This window comes from Cricetulus griseus (genome assembly GCF_003668045.3).
Source record: "Cricetulus griseus strain 17A/GY chromosome 1 unlocalized genomic scaffold, alternate assembly CriGri-PICRH-1.0 chr1_1, whole genome shotgun sequence".
In the NCBI taxonomy this organism is placed as follows: domain Eukaryota; kingdom Metazoa; phylum Chordata; class Mammalia; order Rodentia; family Cricetidae; genus Cricetulus; species Cricetulus griseus.
Genome location: NW_023276807.1, coordinates 214,764,217 through 214,783,173, shown reverse-complemented (window position 1 = coordinate 214,783,173; position 18,957 = coordinate 214,764,217). Strand labels below are relative to the sequence as shown.

The following is an 18,957-nucleotide window of genomic DNA, read 5'->3' as shown; positions in this document are numbered from 1 at the left end:
TGGAGTACCACATGACTAAAGCTGTGAGATTTAAATAATGAAGAGTGTGTTCCTGGAAGGGAAATCCTCAAGCCAAAGGAACGTACTTTGAACACTTAAATGCTGCATTGCTAACTAAGGATTAGAGTAGCTAGTTCTTCAACTTGTCAAACTAACCTCTTTGTCCACTTGGCAGATAAAAAGTAATAACGCTGTGAGGGGTTTAATAAAAACAAAATTTCTGAGGGTCTCCAATGTAGCTTGGTGGTGGAGTGTTGGCCTGGTATAAGCTGGTCATTGGGTTTATCCCTAGCACCACAATTACTGAGCAAAGAGGCAGAAAGTGCAGTGGGCTACTGTGACTCTGCCCTCTACTCAGGGAAAAAAAGAAAGAAAGAAAGAAAGAAAGAAAGAAAGAAAGAAAGAAAGAAAGAAAGAAAGAGAAGGAAGGAAGGAAGGAAGGAAGGAAGGAAGGGGAGGGGGAGGAAGGAAGAAAGAAAGGAAGGAGGGAGGGAAGGGAGAAAGGGGAAGAAGAAGAAGGGAAAGGGGAAGGGAAGAAGCAGGGTGGAGTCTGATTCTGCTGGCTTGTGAGACAGTTAGGAATTTGACTTTATTCTAATAGAGTTTTTTTTTTTTTTAACCCATGCTTTTAAAAATGTGTCTCTTGTATAGAATGCATGTTTTAGATTTTTTTAATCTGCTGGGCAATATAATAGACATAGGGTATTGCTTCCTTTGTCCCTGAATGTTGTCCGGGTTTGATTTTTTTTCTTTGGTTTTCATAGCTTGCTGAAGTTCTTGTCACACTGTTTCACTGAGACTTCTAAACTTTAGCCGCCTGTCTCTATTCTGATGTCTTGCTAGGGAGAAGTGGGAAGCCAGCTTCATCATTTCCCTTTGCAGGTTAATGGCCTCTTCTCATTGAATATATTGCATTAATTTTATAACATTTAAAGTGCAGGTGGGGAGAGAGAGCCAGTTGTAGAGCATATACTTAGCATGCATGTGGCTGCGGATTAGAAGAGCCCCAGCCCCAGAAGTCAACAAATTAATAAATAATAAACATACTAACTCCTATGTCAGCAGATGTGTGAATGTTAACTGATCCATTTCTATTTCTCTCTCCTTTTTTCTTTCCTAAGTCAAAGGATCCATCTTTCATTTGCACCATGAGCTTTTAAATTTTTTTCTTCTATTGTATTTTTGAATACTTTTGTAATTTTTTTGTTATTTTAATATACTTTAAAATTTTTATGAGTCAGAAAGATAGATCAGCCACTAAGGCACTTAGTGCCAAGCCTGACTTCTGAGTTTTATCCAGGAGACCCAGGTGGTGGAAGGAGAGAACCAACTCTCTCAAACTATCCTCTGAGTACTGCCTGTGCACTCTGCCTATGGAGAGCATTCTTATTCAAACTACCACTGTTGCCATTTGTTTGCTTGATGATGTCATTTTGATTGAGATGGATTGCAGTTTAATTTGCATATCCCTGGGGGCTAAGGTTGCAGACTTTTCTCATGCATTTGCTGGCCATTTTACATCACCTTCTGAGAGCATTCTGTCCAATTAATTCATTTTTTCATTCAGATTGAAGTGTTTGTTTATTTCTCGTTTACTTTCTGAAAAACTATGTATTTTAGCTATTAATCTGTTGTCTGGCATATAGCACTTTGCTTTATTGCTGCTCATGAATGATAAGCCAGCATTTTATTTACTAATATATCTATGTTATCATAAAAGATGATTTAAGCATGATTCTTATTGTGTCTTCTTGATCTTTGCTGAGGTGGGGGACAGTCAATTAAGGAAGTTACTATTTTGTCAACTAACAACGCAGTATATGGCCGACAGAAGTGTTTCTTGGTTTTTAATTAGTTATGATCTTTAGCTATTTGGCAATGTCCTACAAAGAGAAAACGTATTCATCAAATGAATTTTATAGGGGAAAAATGCCTGAAGTTCAGACTTGTTCAGTCAATCAGAAAGTGTTGACTCAAAGCATATTTGGTATAGGTTTGTCTCCCTTTACACATGGTACATATAACCTCCCAAAGTTGGTGCATCCTTAATAGGAATTTTCTTTAAGATATTGATATTTATGATATTGGGAATTTATATTCCTTGAAAGGATAACTGCCACAGTCCTGGCACACAGTCTGTCTTGGCAGCTGTGTCCAGCTGGCGGTCCACATTCCCTGCTACTTCTCAGTGAGGGGAAACATTTAGGTCAATATTGATATAAAACTTGACGAACTTTGTTCTCTTGCAGCTTTGGTTCGCCTTTGTTAATGGATTTTCTGGGCAGATTTTATTTGAGCGCTGGTGCATCGGCTTGTACAATGTGGTAAGCATTCCCCTTCCTATCTGATAGCACATGGGACTTCAGGAGCACTCCTTCACTGTTTATGTCTGGGAAGTGTATCTAAGCCAATCATCTGTGTACTTAGCAGGCAGCACAAATATATCTTTAGGGCCTTTGTTGCTGTGACACATCCTGCAGAAGCCCAAACTCTCCACACCTGGTTTCAATCATAGCAGATCATTCTTGAGTAGCCCCATGAAATTATTAACCCATATATCTTGGTAATAGACCCCTGGCTACCCTCTTGCTAAATGCCTCTGCAACATTTTCAAGTAAAAATGTCTGTCCTGCATCTAAACTCACTCCATCTTACAACTTTACTTCTGAATTCTTAAACATAGATATAGACAAAGGGCATATGACCTAGTGAGCTTTTTGCCTTTCTTGGAAGAAAGTCTTTGAATTCTGACTTCCCAATCCTATAAGAACACTCAGCAGTGTCTGGGTTTTCTTGGGGGTTTTTTTTGGTTTGTTTGTTTGTTTTGTTTTTGCTTTGTTTTGTTTTGTTTTTATTACTTGATGGATAAATAACAAAAGCCAAAAATAAGTGAAAATTCTGAACTAAATTGCCTAGTTTTCTTGTTTCTCTGGCAGAAAGAACAAAGGGGCAGATGGGTCTAAATGTCATGGAGACTATAGTGGGTCACTAAAGTGGCTCATCTCTTAGGTTGCTTTGCTCTCTCCTGCTGCTTGGTGCACCAATCCTAGCTTCTTAAGAGCACTTAGTGGGGTTTAACCTCTGATGTAGCTGCCCCAGGGAGGTATAGGTGGGATGGAGGGAGTGTGGCTAAAACAGCTCATGGTACTGTGTGCATTGATGGCTGTTTAGTCACAGCCTCCAGCCCACTTTTCTCAGTAGCTACCCTGTTGGCTATAAAATGCTGAACACAAAGTGTGACCTGGATCAAGTGCGGTCTCAGACATTGGCCAGGCTGGGTTCTAGTTTTGATTTGAGCTGTGGTGGTCAGTTAGTTGACTATATTGCCTGCTTGTGCAGGCCCACTAAAAGGTGAACAGTAGAGAGAGGGGCTGAATTAACCACAGTCCCCACAGCCATGGCTCAAAGGCCTTGCTTCTGTGTACTGATAGAGACTAGAGATAGCTAGAGAGAGAGAGAGAGAGAGAGAGAGAGAGAGAGAGAGAGAGAGAGAGAGAGAGAGAAGGAAGGGGGATAGCTAGAGAAGCCACATAGAAACCCATACCACACACCTAGCTCAAACATGAAGTTGATTCCCTGGGAGGCTATGCTTTAGAGTTAAGGGCAGCCTAGGATGCATGTCACCCTGTGGGATGAGTACGGGTTAGCCCTGTTTTCATGCTCAGGTTATGAGGGCAGGATGGTTTTCTCAGCTCTGGGTAGCTTTGGGAAATTCAAATCAAAGCGCCTAAGAAATTTTAGCCACGTAACTAAAGGAAGCTGAAGAACAGTGTTGATCGAAACAAGGCCTATCGTCCATTCTCAAGAAAGAAAAACAAGGGTTTGTTTTTTAAAAACTACAGATTGCCAGGCATTGGTGGCGCACGCCTTTAATCCCAGCACTCAGGAGGCAGAGGCAGGCGGATCTCTGTGAGTTCGAGGCCAGTCTGGTCTCCAGAGCGAGTGCCAGGATAGGCTCCAAAGCTACACAGAGAAACCCTGTCTCGAAAAACAAAACAAAACAAAACAAAACAAACAAAAAAACTTGCAGATCCCTGAGCCCCCAGACATTCAGTAGAGAGTGTCGCAGAGATGTATGTGCTTTTGAAAGAATGCTCCGGGGAGTGTTGTGCCTGTGGAAAGTTGAGAACCACCACAACCTTTAATGTGTTTTGTATATACAATGCCCACCAACCAATAGAAGACTCTAGCAGACAGATCAGTTCTGAGTTGAATTGATCCTAGGTTACCAGAGTCTATAGAATAGCTATTAAAGTGGGTGGTGGGTATGATAGAAGTGCTAGGGTGTGCTTGGTTTGCTGGAAGTGCTAGGTACTGGGCATGCTAGGTGCTGGGCATGCTAAGTGCTGGGCCTGCTAGGTGCTGGGCATGCTAAGTGCTGGGCATGCTAGGTGCTGGGCATGCTAGGGTGTTGGGGGTGCTAGGGTGCTGGGCATGCTAGGGTGCTGGGGGTGCTGGTCAGAAAGGTGTTTCTACTTGTACCAGACCCTCAGTCTTAGAATCTCTCACACTAGAAGTTTGAAACCTTTTGAGAACATGAAGGTATTTTCACTCATTTGTGGATGCCATGACAAAATATCATAGGATGAATACTTTATAAAGAAAACAGGCTTAGCTGGCCACAGTCTGGAAAGCTGAAGATCCAACTTTGGCTAGCCATATCTCTTCAGCCCTAGTGAACCCCTCACCTGGTCCCCTGGCACTAGGCCCCACCTCCTAAAGCTCTCAGCACCCCAGCAACCCCACACTGAAGACCAAGCGTCCAGGTATAGACTCTCTGGAAAACACATTTAGATCATAGCCAAATCATAGCAGATTTCTCCCATGGCAATTGTTTTGGTGAGAAATATGAAAAAATTGAAATTAAAGTTATAAAAAGGAGCACAAAGAACTCCTAGCTATTCTTTACTTGGATTTGCCCATTTTTAGCACTGTGCCCCCATTTGCTCTCTCTCCATGCATGTGCCCACCTACATGTGTCCATGCGTGCATGTGTACACACTCACATACATACATACATACATACATACATACATACATACATACATACATACATACATACTCTGAACCAGCTGAGTGCACATTGTCGTTCTTTTTTTTTTTTTTTTTTTTTTTTTTGGTTTTTCAAGACAGGGTTTCTCTGTGTAGCTTTGGAGCCTATGTTGGCACTCACTCTGGAGACCAGGCTGGCCTCGAACTCACAGAGATCCCCCTGCCTCTGCCTCCCAAGTGCTGGGATTAATGATGTGTGCCACCAACACCCAGAGAATCCATTCTTAATTTTGCAGTTATTTTCTCAGCAATGTCCTATTATGCAACTTGGTTCCAGTCCGCAGTCAGAGAGCTTTCACAAGGGGCAGGCGGCCTGTGAGATGTGAAGCATTTGCAGTATTTCTTTCCTGCTTTGTCTCCTCTTGTGCCATTTTTTAAAGTTTGACTCCCCCAGCCAGCTAATGTAAAGTGTTGCTTTTCAGTTTGCCTCGGCCCTTTAGACAGAATGAGACTTCATGTTTGCATGACTCAAAATACTCTCACAGTCTTTCTGCCCCCTCTTCATTCATGTTCCCTGAGCCTCAGGTGCAGGGGTGTTTCATAGGTACAGTCATTGGGACTGGCCTCCACAACTATGCATTGTGATTGGTTGTAGTTAAAAGTGATTGGTTGTAGTTAAAAGTTAATCAGCTGCCACAAATATTAGGAAATCCTGAGCAGCTTCAATGCTTATTCAAATACTCATGCAAATGAAACAATGGTCTCATGAATATGGTCATGTATGATTGCTTATCCAGAAAATCCAGGAGAAACCAACAACAACAACAACAACAACAAAATACTAGAAATATGGGAGAATTCCAAAAGAGCCAGACAGGGCTTTTTTTTTTTTTTTTTTCTGTTCTAGTAATCAGTAATTCGGTTTCTAAGTGTATGGGCTATTTCTAAATTCTAAATCTATTTCTATTTCAATGGGTTCCTAAAAAACTGCAAACATAATAAGAACTCCTTTCAGAAAACAAACTCGTACATTGCTGGCCAGAGCGGCACATGCCCAAGTCCCAGCTACCTGAGAGACTGAGGCAGGGAGAATCATTTGGCCTCAAGATTTGGGGACCAGCCAGATAGCATAGGGTGACTCTGTCTTCATGTATTTTAAAATTATAAATTAATACTTGCAATTTTATGGTATCCATATGAAATACCCCACTGTCTTAATGAAAGATTAAGTCACCTGGGCCTCAAAGCATCTATACTGTAATCCTGGCTACTACAGAGGCTGAGGCCAGAGGAGGTAAAACTTCACACCACCTGGGCTGTGGAGTGAGTTCAAGGCTGGCTCTGGCCACTTAGTAAAATCTGTCTCAGAATTCAACAGTAAAATTAAGTAGGGCTAGGGATACAGCTCGATGGTAGAGTACACACCTACTATGCACAGTCCCCAGGACCTCTGAAAAAGGACACAAAAATAAAGACTTAAAAGCGGGGTTTAAACAGCAATTGTACTGTTTGCTTATACAGGAAGACTTTTAAGGCCATTACAAAGGCATCACTTCTCAAGTTAATGTGTACATTTACACAGTGTGAACAGGTCTGAGGGGTGCACATTTACACAGTGTGAACAGGTCTGAGGGGTGCACATTTACACAGTGTGAACAAGTCTAGGGGGTGCATATTTACATGGTGTGAACAGGTCTGAGGGTGTACAAATTTCACAGTGTGAACAGGACAGAGGGGTGCACATTTACACAGTGTGAGTAGGACTAAGGGGTGCACATTTACATGGTGTGAACAGGTCTGAGGGGTGCACATTTACACATTGTGAACAGGACCGAGGGGTGCACATTTACATGTGTGAACAGTTCTGGAGGGTACACATTTATCTGGTGTGAACAGGTCTGCTGGGTGCAAGAACAGCTGTGTGGCACTCTAGAAAGTATAAGTGGAAATAAGGATACACAACACACATTTAGAAGAGATTGTAGTCTGTACTATCAGACTAGCCCCGAAAGTACCATCAAGAACTGTATGTTTCTGACAAACCCAGTCAGAGATTCTAGAACTGGATTCCACTTCCAGAGTCTAGAACAACAGTACATCAGTGTCTAATAAACCTTAATGGTGATTTTTCTTTTCAACCTTGTGGGAAAGTGTGAATTAATTGTGTTTTCACATCTGGTTCATTATCTGGGAAAAAGTGAATGTTTAGCATATACCTCATAGAAAAATAAATTCCAAATAGGAAAAATAAAACTGTGGGACGCCCCCAGCATGCTCCTAAAACCTACACGTAAACTTCAGGGTGGGAAAACTGTCCATAAGTGGGTAGTCCAAAGCTCTTTTTTGACCACTTAAAACCTAAAAAACGTTTAGGTTACAAAAAGAACCATTTAGGAAAGAAAAAAAGCCAATAAACAATGAACGCAACCTGCAGACCTAGCTGGGAACTCAAGGAACTCCAGATTCAGATAACCAGGGGTGGGGAGCAAGAAAGGACCTAGCTAAATGTTGCCAAAAGAGGCCGATCCAGATGGTCAACATGTGCAGACTCACTGGTAGGCAGGGAAATGTAAAAATTTTAGAGTAAGAGTTTATATCTTGACTTTTTCGGACAAGAGAACAGTAAACATAGAGTATAACCCTGCCCATAGGGAAGCTGGTAAAGGCCCCTCTTGCTCTTTGCAGAGGGAGATATAAAAGGTTGGAACTCTCTTGAATGCAAGCTGCCAACATCTGATAAAATTAAAACTACATGTTTCCTTCTATACCCAGCAGCTCTTCCTCCCATGGAATAAAAGCAAAGCATATATGGGACCATATAATAAATGCTTGTTACATGTTTGTGGTAACAATTTTTTTAAAAAGCTGGAATCAAAATGATTGCCTGCCGGTGGATTAATGACTCAAAAGTATGGCACTTCCCTGCTGTGAATTATTATGTAAACACTACAGAGCACTAAAAGGACTGCACTAGTGTTAAATCCAAGAAGCTTGCAGGACTTTCCATGATGTATTGTTTAGCAAGAAAATTATGATGAAGATAAATGTGTGTAAGGTCTCCATTTTGTTTTAAAAAAAAAAAATGTGTCCTCAACCAGGCTGCATAGGTGAGCGCAGTATGCTTTAAGTAGGGTAAAAGTATGGTAGAGCTTGCTGGGCTGTCTGCCAGTAATGAAGGGTGGAGAGGGCTTGAAGTGGATTGAAGAGATTCAGATAAGACAGGAAGGGGAAAGCTAGCAGTTTGTGCTGGCATACGCATGATGCGTGTACCAGTTCGGAACAATGGAGGTGAAAGATGAACCCAAAATATATGCAGAGCGGCTGAGACAGTCCTTGGCCATGCCTTGTGCTGGCCGTGAAACAAGCAGCTTCTGTTGCTGCAGAGAAGTGACAGTGGCAGTTCTTAGTCTCCTTGTAACTTGTTGAAGTTGCAGGATGGCTTTCCACCAGGCCTGGGCCAAGGCCTTGGCTTGGTAGAGTCACTGGCCTCGCTCACCTGTCTGACCCCAGCAGCCTTGGGAAAGGTGTGCGTTGCTGGTCAGACTCTCAGTCTCCAGGTAACTGGAGTGGGTTTGAGATTCTCTTAGAGGGGCTTGTTGGATTCCATGGCTGCAGCGCTGGCTGGGTTTGTGGGTATAGATTCCATCAAAACAGAGGATACATTACGGGCCAGTCTCTTTGAACTTGCCAGAACCAAGTGAGAGAGTGACCCCATGCCCCAGACTGAAACAGCAAATTCCTTCCAAACCCATCTTCAGCATCTGGCTTTATTCTGCAACACAGAAACACAGGCACCGCTGACTCCTGAGGAGAACGTGTGAAAGTTGGCACCTCAGAGACTCTATCTACCCAATACTTAGTGCCCCAGAGTGTCTCTGTGGTCTCCTTTCATCTTTGTACTGTGTCCTCAGCCAGCCACATCCTTTGCATGCTACAGGTTTCCCCAAGGCGTGTTGTCAATGCTGAGAGTTTTAGAAGGGTGATCTTCTCAAAGGAGGCACCAGGAGCACCTTCCCCACATCCAACATCATCTTGCCAAATCTTATAGGTCCCGTGCCCTGCAAGTCTACACTCTGGTGCACTGGGCCTTTCCTCATAATGGCGCAGTAATATCTGGCTGAGCAACTTCACTGAAACCCCCCCTTCACACAGTTGCATCCCTGCCACTCTGTTGTCATGGTCACCTCCTCTGCAGTAGACACAGGGCCTCAGAAACTTCCAAGCCTTCCTTCCTCTCTGAAGAAGTGATTGGATTCTCAGTGCACCACCCATTGTCTGCCTCCATCTCCTTCACAGTAAGTGACCATTGAATGGATAAACGAAGCAGATATGCCTCCTAAACTGTGAGGAGAGAATCAGGAGGAAAAGCTGTACAACTCATGCGGCCAGCACTGATAGAAAACATGCCACTTCCTGGAGCTAAGTGTAGTGTGAGCACCATTGCTGCTGGTTCTACACAGAAGGGCAGCTGTTCACCACTGAGTTCTTAGCTCATCAGGAATTTATGTTTTAAGTGTTCCGTGGGTTCGTTTACATGGATTAGAATTTTTTTAAAAAATTACTTTTTAATTTTTTTTGTTTTAGTTTCTTTTGTTTTGTTTGAAGGCTATGTGGGGAGCTGTGAATCATGGAGTTTCGGGTTTGGACTTGACTAGAAGTGAAGTCATCATTCACAGGGCTGAAACACTGGCACAGTGTGTAGCAGAAGAGCTGTGTTTAATGGCCTATTGTCTCCACACAGATCTTCACCGCGTTGCCGCCCTTCACTCTGGGAATCTTCGAGAGGTCTTGTACTCAGGAGAGCATGCTGAGGTTTCCACAGCTCTACAAAATCACCCAGAATGCAGAAGGCTTCAACACTAAGGTACAGGATGTGATGGAACAGTTACCACCTGTGAGAGGCGCAGCTCTGCCTCTCTTTCAACTCCGATTACCGTTCCGTGCGATAAGTGGTCCTTGACAGAGGGCATTGACTTAGCCCCTTCATATCCGGCCCTGTGATCCAGAGACAGTTCCCTCGGGTCCAGCCAGCGTCTCCTTCCTTCTACTCACAGCTCTGGTATTCTGTGGGCAGCATCATCTCATGCATCTTTCCGTTATAATCAGCCATATTCTTTCATGCAGCCCTTGTTAAGGCTGGCTACAAGCCTAATTTACTGGTTTTAACTTTGTGTGTGAGGTATATGCATGCACACACATGGGGGGAGGGACACACAGATGCAGGTACATGCAGAGGCCAGAGGAGAAGATTGGGTGTCTCCACCTGTCATTTTTCACCTTATTTTTCAAGACAGGATCCTTCACAGAGCCTGAAACTCGATGTTTTGGGTAGCCCTCCTGTCCACAGAGCTTTCATCTGCCTGGCTCTACCCCTACCCAGTGCCAGGCTGATAAGGCATACATGGGCAATTCTGACTTTTACATGTACTGGGCATTCAAACTAAGGTCCTTCTGTTTTCTTGGGATTCATAGAACTCAGTGTTGCATATTTCAGAGGCTTTTTCAGGGAAAGGGTAGAATTTGGAATACTTGCGTTATGTATTAGGTCTTGAAGATGGAATCAAGTCTAAATACTCAACAAGTACCCAACAAGCTTTGGGTTTGGGGAATATTCAGGATTTGATACTTTCAGATTAGAGAAGAGAGATGTTCAACTTGAATAGATTATTCTGGGGAATAACCCAGGAATAGCAAAATGGACCCATCACACACATGCTCACAGTGGCAGTGCTGTTGGCTGCTGCTGCCTGAAGGGAAGCCACGGATCTCCCCTGTAGAGGAGGTGGAAGATGAGTGTGGCAGTATGACCGTGGTGTGGTGTGGGAGGGGACTGACTGCAAGGATATAGTGGACCACCTCTGCAGGATGTTCCCAAGCAGATGTTGCTGAAGGTCGACTGTCATGGCTGCCTTATCCTTGGACAAGTTTAAAAGGCAGATGCAAGACTGGAGCAGAGAAGAGGAATCCTATTGGGTCTGCTATTTTCCTTCCGTGGTGACTAACTTATGGGCCACCGCTTACTGAGTCTATCAGTGTGGAGTTATAATGCTTTTCTCTATACTGCTTTGCTTTCACAAGTCGACTCTTTTCTCTAGAGTTTGAATCTTTAGGGGTGGCATGTAAGCAAAAAATGAAACCACACTGAAAGCAGAAGAACTGGGTAGGCCTCCGTCCCATGCAGGCACCCAGCAAGGTTATTGGCTTTGGGCTTTTTTAATGGAGAAGTCAGGAAAAGGGTGGGGGAAAGTGAACGCATAAGGGCTGAGCTTATGGAGCCATGGCCCAGCATTTCCTAGCACCCATGAGGCCTGAATCTGACACCATTCATCATAGTAAACTGACAGGTAAATAAAACGGGATAAATCCAGTTGCCTTATAATGTAATGTCTCTTGCTGTTTTCTGCTCCTAACTGGTGTTTAAGCACCTACGTGACATTCTGTAGCAACCTGTAGAGCACTGAGCAAGTGACACCTGGATTTAGAAGTATTATCATCTCAGGAGTTAAACAGACTACCAAAAGGGGCTGGACTGGGCCTTAGTAATATGGCAGGTGGATAGCCTGACTTTAAAAAATAGCTTTTAAAAATGTTAAAAGGCTCATGACACTATCATTTCAAGTAATCAGAGCTCTGTGAGCTTTTATTTAATATTGAAAACATTGAAAGAGAAATTTCACATTGTTTATTGATTGATTGATTGGTTTTGTATATGGGGAGGTGGCACCATGTCGCTGTGGGTGTGTGGAGGTCAGAGGACAACTCTTAGCAGACAGTTCTCTCCTTCAACCATGTGATTCCTGGGGATTGAACTCCAGTCCTCAGACTTGGTGGCAAGCACCTTCACCCACTGAGCCATCTTACCAGCCCCCAAAGAGAATTTTTAGTGTGTGTGACCTCCAAGATGATTTTTTTAATGAATGGAAAAGTATTTTAAGCCGTTAAGGAGGAAAACAATGGAAATTTATACATAAAATGGGTTTTAATGTTTTCAAAATGAACAAAAGTGTAGTTTTTTACCATCCAGTTTTAAGCTCCATACCTTTTCTGGGTGATTATGAAGTGTCCTCTTGAGACGAGGAATACTCATATGTTAAAGCTCAGTTTTCAGAAGTGACTGGATTGTTTGTCTTCTCCATGCAGGTTTTGTCCTAAAGTACTATCTGGAGATCATTCTGCCACCTACATGTCAATAGGAGGGAACAGTTTTTGTTTTGTTTTCTATTGGTATTTTTTTTTTTAATTTGAGACTAAGAATGTTCCTTGCCGAAGTGCCCAGACCACACAAAGAGCCTTCACATTGCTCTTTCGTCTGTTGCAAGTCCCACACAGAGTCTCCAACGCTCTGATCCCCTGGTTTGTCTTCCTGCAGGTTTTCTGGGGTCACTGCATCAATGCCTTGGTCCACTCCCTCATCCTCTTCTGGGTTCCCATAAAATTGCTGGAGCACGGTAGGTAATTTCAACCGCCAGCAAGGAACTTTGCCTCTTGCTCGGTTAGTGTGCATACCGTTTTCCCCAGTTGTGCACCACATGAGATTAAAGTCAGAGAACACAGACGGGCCACCCAGCAGGAGCTGGTTCCAAGTCTGTAGCATGCAAGTCCTGTCAGTTCTGGCATTTTCTTTGAAATTACTATATAAATACTAGAAACTCCACACTCAGTTTGTGACAACTGAGTCTTTGACCTTGGGGGGGCATTTATGTTTCTTCCCCATGAATTTAAAATCCTCCGTTACTTACTTAGGCTTTCTGCTTCAAGCCCCTGGTATCTGTATGCACAATCACTCAGGTCTTATAAATTTAATCCCATCCCGTGTTTTCTGAGAGCGTTTTCCTTGACACACACCTCTGAAGTCATGGCTGATTCTCCAGGTTGGCTTTAGTCCAATTAGTCCCTCTGCACAGGGGTAGCCTGTGCTAGTTCACACTTCTTGATGAAAACATATCATAAAAATGCCATCCCTCTCAAATAACCATAAACTCCCTGGGAAAAAAGTAACTGCTGATGTTGGCTAGGCAGGGCCCTGGATTTTCTGAAGGACCTAGGACTAGAAGGTTTGCAAGCTGTTCCTGTCAGTGTGCTGCTTGTTCCACACAGGAATGGCTCAGCACACTGACGCTGCCTAACCTATTCCATGACAGCTGTTTATGTTCCGTGTGCTTTTCTTCCAGCTCCTTTTCTTTAGAAGGCCCTTAAGTAATTAGATCAGAAAATGAAATGATCTAAGTTCTACATCCCCCAGCCCCCCAAAAAGACCATACTAGCAAAATAGCTTTCTTTGGACTCTAAAGCCCTTTTCACTTCATCTTTATTTGCAGTGGATTCAATTTTTGATGGTTCTTTAAGTAAGAGTTTATGAGTAGAAAAGCCTGGGCTATGATTTTGTTTCTGAAGCAGGGGTGGGCAGGAGGAACTAGTGACAAGGGTGGCACTCTTTGGAGCACGCGGCAGCTGGTGTTTGTAAGTCAGGCTTGTGCTCATGTAGGGATGGCCCTAGAGGAGTTTGCCTTCCGGCTCGCACAGTTTCAGATGGTTGTTTATGCACAACAGGGTGACTCTCTAATGCTTGAGCTTGTGGCCTGCCGGTGGTAGTGGCACTGCTATGGTTTGCCTAGATTCTGTCACCCCCCAAGTGTGGCCTACGATTAAAAGTCAACATGCATACAATTCTAGCAGATGTGAATTTAAAGTTAGGTTCTGCTCCCCCCCCCCCGCATCCATTTTTATTCCTCCCAGTTCTATCATTTGCCTGGCAGATAAATAATAGGATACTGGGGTTTTTACATTTGTTGTCACGGTCATCATCAGTGTCATTTGATAAAATTTCTAGCATAAGAGTTTTAGCAGAGTTGCAAATAGCCTATAAAGTCACAGTGTTGGAGGGAAGTAAATAACAAATATTAGGTATATTGGCATAGGGACCATTTTTGTTCTTCGTGATCTAATTTCTCTAACAAAGTAAATGACTGTTTTTGAACTAATTTTTAAAGTTTCTCACTTAGTTAGAAGCAGGAATTATTGGTACCACAGACCATATGCACTCATGTTTTCACGACTCAGGAACTATGCTAGATTTCAAGGGTGAAAGATAAGCTTAGGAACCAGCGAGATGGCCCAGTAGGTAAAGGTGTTTGCTGCTAAGCTTGATGACCTGAGTCCAGACCCCTGAACCCACTTGTCAGAAGGAGAAAACCTGACCCCCACAGTGTTCCTTTGACTTCCATGTGCTTGGATAAACATTCCACATGCACACAAAATAAATAATAAATGCAGTTTCACAAAACAAAGGTAAATGTTCAAATGTAGGCTGAGTGTCTTTCCTTTTAAAAGTTGATGCTCTAGTGAAGGGACTAAGATTCAAACATGGAAAATTCTAGTACAAGGTAGAAAATAACTATCTCAAGTAAAGTGCGGATAGAGCGTCGTGATTGAACACAGAGCTTGGGAGAGCATTTCCTATTTTTACCTTTAAAGGAGGCCAGACTTAGGTTTAGCTGTGAACCTGAGTAGCATTCAGTTATGCAGGAATGGCAGAGGATCCAAAGTGGGACAATGGGCTGTTTCTAGTTCCCTGAAGTCCCTCTATGGAAATTCTACCCCCAAGATGATGTAGGAGGTGGGGCCACTGGGGTGGCAAGGTCATGAGAATAGAGCCCTCATGAGTGTTGTGCTCTTGTGTCCTTCAGTGTGTAAGAGTGTGTGAGAATGCATAAAGAAGAGCCCTCTGTGAGCAGTGAAGCCCCTGCCACCCTCAGCAGCTGCCTTGATCTTGGACTTTGAGGAAGAAATTTATTTTGTCACAGTCTGTGGTATCTTACAGTATCAGTGGACAGGGTCATCTCCCCCTCCCCACCTCGAGCCTTGTGGCCCTGTAAATGAGAGTGTGTCTGCACATGTCTGGCATCCTATGTGGAAGGCTGAGCTGCAAGATGACTACAGCATAAAGGGAAGGATGGTGACTGGGTGGCGTGGTGGGGTTAAGAAGTGGGAGCAGGACTCGGGTCACCAGTATGAAAGGAGACATTTTCTTATTGAAGGGCTGGAGGTAGGAGAGTTGCATCATAAACTTAGCTTATGACTAAGTTAAGACTGTTTTACAGAGAAACGCAGGATTTGGCAAGAAATTTAGCATGATTTGCTGCTGCTGCTGCTGCTGCTGCTGCTGGTGTGTGTGCATGAGTGCCTGTGTGTTTCATCTTATTTGGATAGATAGATAGATGTCAATGGTAAAAATCCAGAAAGTGATTTGATGTCCTAAATACAAGAGAGCTATTTTCCCTCCATCCCTTCTTTCTTCCACCCCTTTCTTCTTTCCTTCTTCCTTTTCCTTCCCTTCCCTTTCCTTCCCCTATCTCTCCACTTCCTTCCCTTTCCTTCCTTTCCCTTCCTTTCTTTTCCCCTCCCCTCCCTCACTTCCTCCTTCCTTCTTTCCTCCCTCCACCTGTAACTCTAGCTCCAGGGTATCTCATGCCACTGACTTCCTTGGGGACCTGCTCTCCTATATACAAAGCCATACAGAAAGAAACACACACACACACACACACACACACACACACACACACACAATTACACAGTAATAGCAGTAATTGTAATAATAATAAATCCATGATTAAGATGATTATAATAGTAGTAATCATAACAACCTCTCTGTCTCCAAGAGTGCAGGAACATGGCACCAGTTTGAAACAATCCTGGGTGCTGTCCAAAGCTAAGGACCCCATCTAGCACAGGGTTCTTCAGGGTCGCTTCCCTCCTTCCTCAGCTGCTTCCTGAAGCCATTCCTCAGCCTCACCCCTACTCTCAATCCTGAGGAACCTTTGTTTGACCAGGACTAAGGTCTCTACAGTGGCTTTGCTTCTTCATATGCTACCAAATGAATTGTGTCACAAAACCAGTGAGTTTTATTCTAAAATTCTCTCTCAACCATTGGTGGCAAAAAGGCTCAGGTACCCACCAGCCCTATTCATTTTTGTCAGGGCAATATGATCTAGGGAAGAAATATTGAGAAGGTGTGGGCAGGTCATTCACTTTCTAAAATGTTTCCAAGAATTTTTCCTTTGCTTATTTTTGCATGGTTTTGGATAGACTTTCAAAGCAGTCTTGTTGATGGAGTTCGTGTTGACTCATTCCAAGTTTCAAAATAAATTTTCCCTCTCAGGCAAATCAGTAAATCAGATTTCTCTTAACTGTCCCACCATCAAGCTCTGAGTGTGATTTACCTAAAGCCCCAACCCTTTGATCTGAAACATTGTGTAGGTTAAGAATATGGATGGCACTGTCTCAGGTCCCACAACCAAAGGCCTTGTTGTCCCCTCGCGGGCTTCCACTGGTATTTCTAGTCCACACAGTTGAACAGCCCTCCTTAGAATGGAATGTGGTTGTTGGCAAAAGAACATAAAATTAATTTTGATTTGAAAAAGATTTTTTTCTGATTTTCCTTGATGAAATGTATAAAGGAAGAAATGAGAAGAAGGAATAGACTTCCCAGAAGAGAACATTTCCATTCAAATATATATGCTGGCTAGTTTGTTTCTTTTCGTTTTTTGTTTGATTTGGTTTTTCAACTTCACACAAGTGAGGGTCATCTGGGAAGAGAGAAGCTCAGCTGAGAAAATGCCTCTATCAGAGTAGCCTGTAGGAAAGTCTGTGGGATTTTTCTTCATTAATTATTGATATGGTAGGTTCCCCAGACCACTGTGGGCAGTCTCATCCCTGAGAAGGTGGTCCTGAGGTATAAGACAGGGAGCTTAATGTGACCTTGAGATGAAGCCAGTAAGCAGCATTCCCTCATGGTCACTGCTTCAGTTCCCAACCCCAGGTTCAAGCCTTGAGTGCCTGCCCTGACTTCTCTTTATCATGCACTGTGATCAAAGCCTGTTCAGCAGTATGTCCTTGCCTCCCTCAGTTGCTGTAGGTTGTGATGTTACAATAAAGAACTACCCTAGTATTGACCTCAGTTTCCCAGAGTCCATGGTGGAAATAATCACTCACTCTTATGAAGAAAATGTAGCATGTAGATACCTAAATATTGACATTGGTTAAGAAACACGGTTTTTCGGCATTAGAGAAGGCAGTAATGTGTCTCTTTAACACGTGTGTTGCTACTGTGAGATCGGGCCTGCGGCATATTCTGTGAAATGATGCTGTTGATGATGCTAGCCATTGTAACTGTGAACACTGATGTGCATACAGTAAAGCCTAAAGACTTGTTTCACACTGAGCTGGACTTAGGCAAGTCTGCCAGCATTCTGTGAGCTCTTCAATTCGATTGCATTCCTTTATGAGACAAAGCAGAGGTGTGGGTGCATTCTCTAAGCCAGCAGACTCCAAAGCACTAGGGAAGCACATAACATGTGACCCCTTCTGTCCTGGAACTCACAGCCAGGGAAGGCTTGAAGAGGGATACCCAGGTGAGATAGAATATGTTCCAAGGAAACCTAACCATAAGGACACACTGAGAATATAGCAATAAACCGGAGGGAGGCATACACCTAGGTGAAGCAAAGAGTGTATGTCAGCATTCCAAGATTCTGTTCTGGTAGTTTGTCAAGAAGCTCAAGGGAGTATCTTCAGCCAGGATGCACCCCACTTGGGTGTGCATTGTTCAATGGTGTGCACCAGTCAGGGATATGCATTGGTCAGGGGTGTGCATTGGTCAGGAGGGTGCCCTGGTCAGGGGTGTGCACTGGTCAGGGCTGTGCACTGGTCAGGAGGGTGCCCTGGTCAGAGGTGTACATTGGTCAGGGCTGTGTGCTGGTCAGGGGTGTACTAACTATATGTTTTCTGTGTTCTTGGCACTCTGGCTTTAAGCCCTTAATCCAGAAGAAGCTGTTCCTCCATGGCAGGTTAATTCCTGAGGATGGCTGGTGACAAGCCCTCAGCAGACAGGCTCCAGGCATCTCCTCACCACACTCTATACACCTTATGTCAGTTAGGGCCCATGCTCCAGGCACCAGGGAACACTGCTTTGGTCCAGTTCTGCTGACATTCTTCAGACTTCCCAATCCTAAACATGTTCAGGGCAACTTAACCATGTCTTTCTTGGAGAACCCTTGAAGGTTCTAGCCCATATTTCGCCCTCTCCTCCTGCAAGTTCCAATGGGATCCTCCGTGGAATTTTCATGTGTACACATCTGGCCCATGATCTCAGTTGTAAGGAAGTCTTGAACAACATGAAAGTCATGATCATTTTCATCTATCAAGTGGACAGATCTGTACTTTTTATTTGGGGTGGTACTGGGTGAACCCAGGGCCTTGCTCATGTTAGGCGATTTATCTACAGCTGAACTACATTCCTGGCCCTTGTCTTACTTTTTTCTTTTTTCTTTTTTGGATTCAGAAGTAGAGTGATAATTTGATCAAAGTGGCTCTGGTTTCTATACTCACTCTGTAATGCCTGGAACTTTCAGTCTTGCCTCTTCCTCCCAAACAGCTGAAATTATAAGCCCAGGCCGCTAACATACACATCCTCACTATATGCCTAAACCTGGGAACCCCATGAGGACAGTATTTCACTCAAAGGGGGCAAGGTGGCAGAGCTCATGGCCCTTCACGAGGAAACAGGCACGTGCTCTTTTGGTGGGAAGGAGATGGCTCTGTCCATGAAAGACTGAGGGAGGAGGGCACAGCCAGTGAGATCATCTCACAATGTAGGCGACAGCCACCTGTTTTCATCTGTGTGAGGCTCACACATCAGACCTATTTGTCCTGGGCACAAGTCCTTCCTAGGCCAATAGAGGATGACATAAAAGCTTTTGTCTGCATCTCTTATTAGCTGATCTGACTACCAGTGGGTAACAGAAGAACAGCTTTCCAGAGTCATTCTTGTGCTTAGAGAGGCCTGCAGGTTATTGTGAATCACCAACGTGAACTAGAGAAATGGACCTAAGGCAGGGTACTTTGCTCTCCACCAAAGGGATCTCCGAGTATTAGTACCTTCCTTCAGGGCAGTGATTTCCATGCCAT

The 18,957-nt window shown here is 43.7% G+C and overlaps 1 protein-coding gene across 1 annotated transcript in view; it reads left to right on the top strand.

The window, feature by feature from the left end:
* Positions 1 to 18,957, top strand: part of Atp8a2 (ATPase phospholipid transporting 8A2) — a 432,334-nt gene that overhangs the window by 280,723 nt on the left and 132,654 nt on the right. Inside the window, exons 27-29 of the mRNA XM_035452970.1 lie at positions 2,250 to 2,324; positions 9,734 to 9,856; positions 12,362 to 12,440. Of these exons, the coding sequence (XP_035308861.1) occupies positions 2,250 to 2,324; positions 9,734 to 9,856; positions 12,362 to 12,440 (277 nt within the window). The remainder of the gene's footprint in view (positions 1 to 2,249; positions 2,325 to 9,733; positions 9,857 to 12,361; positions 12,441 to 18,957) is intronic.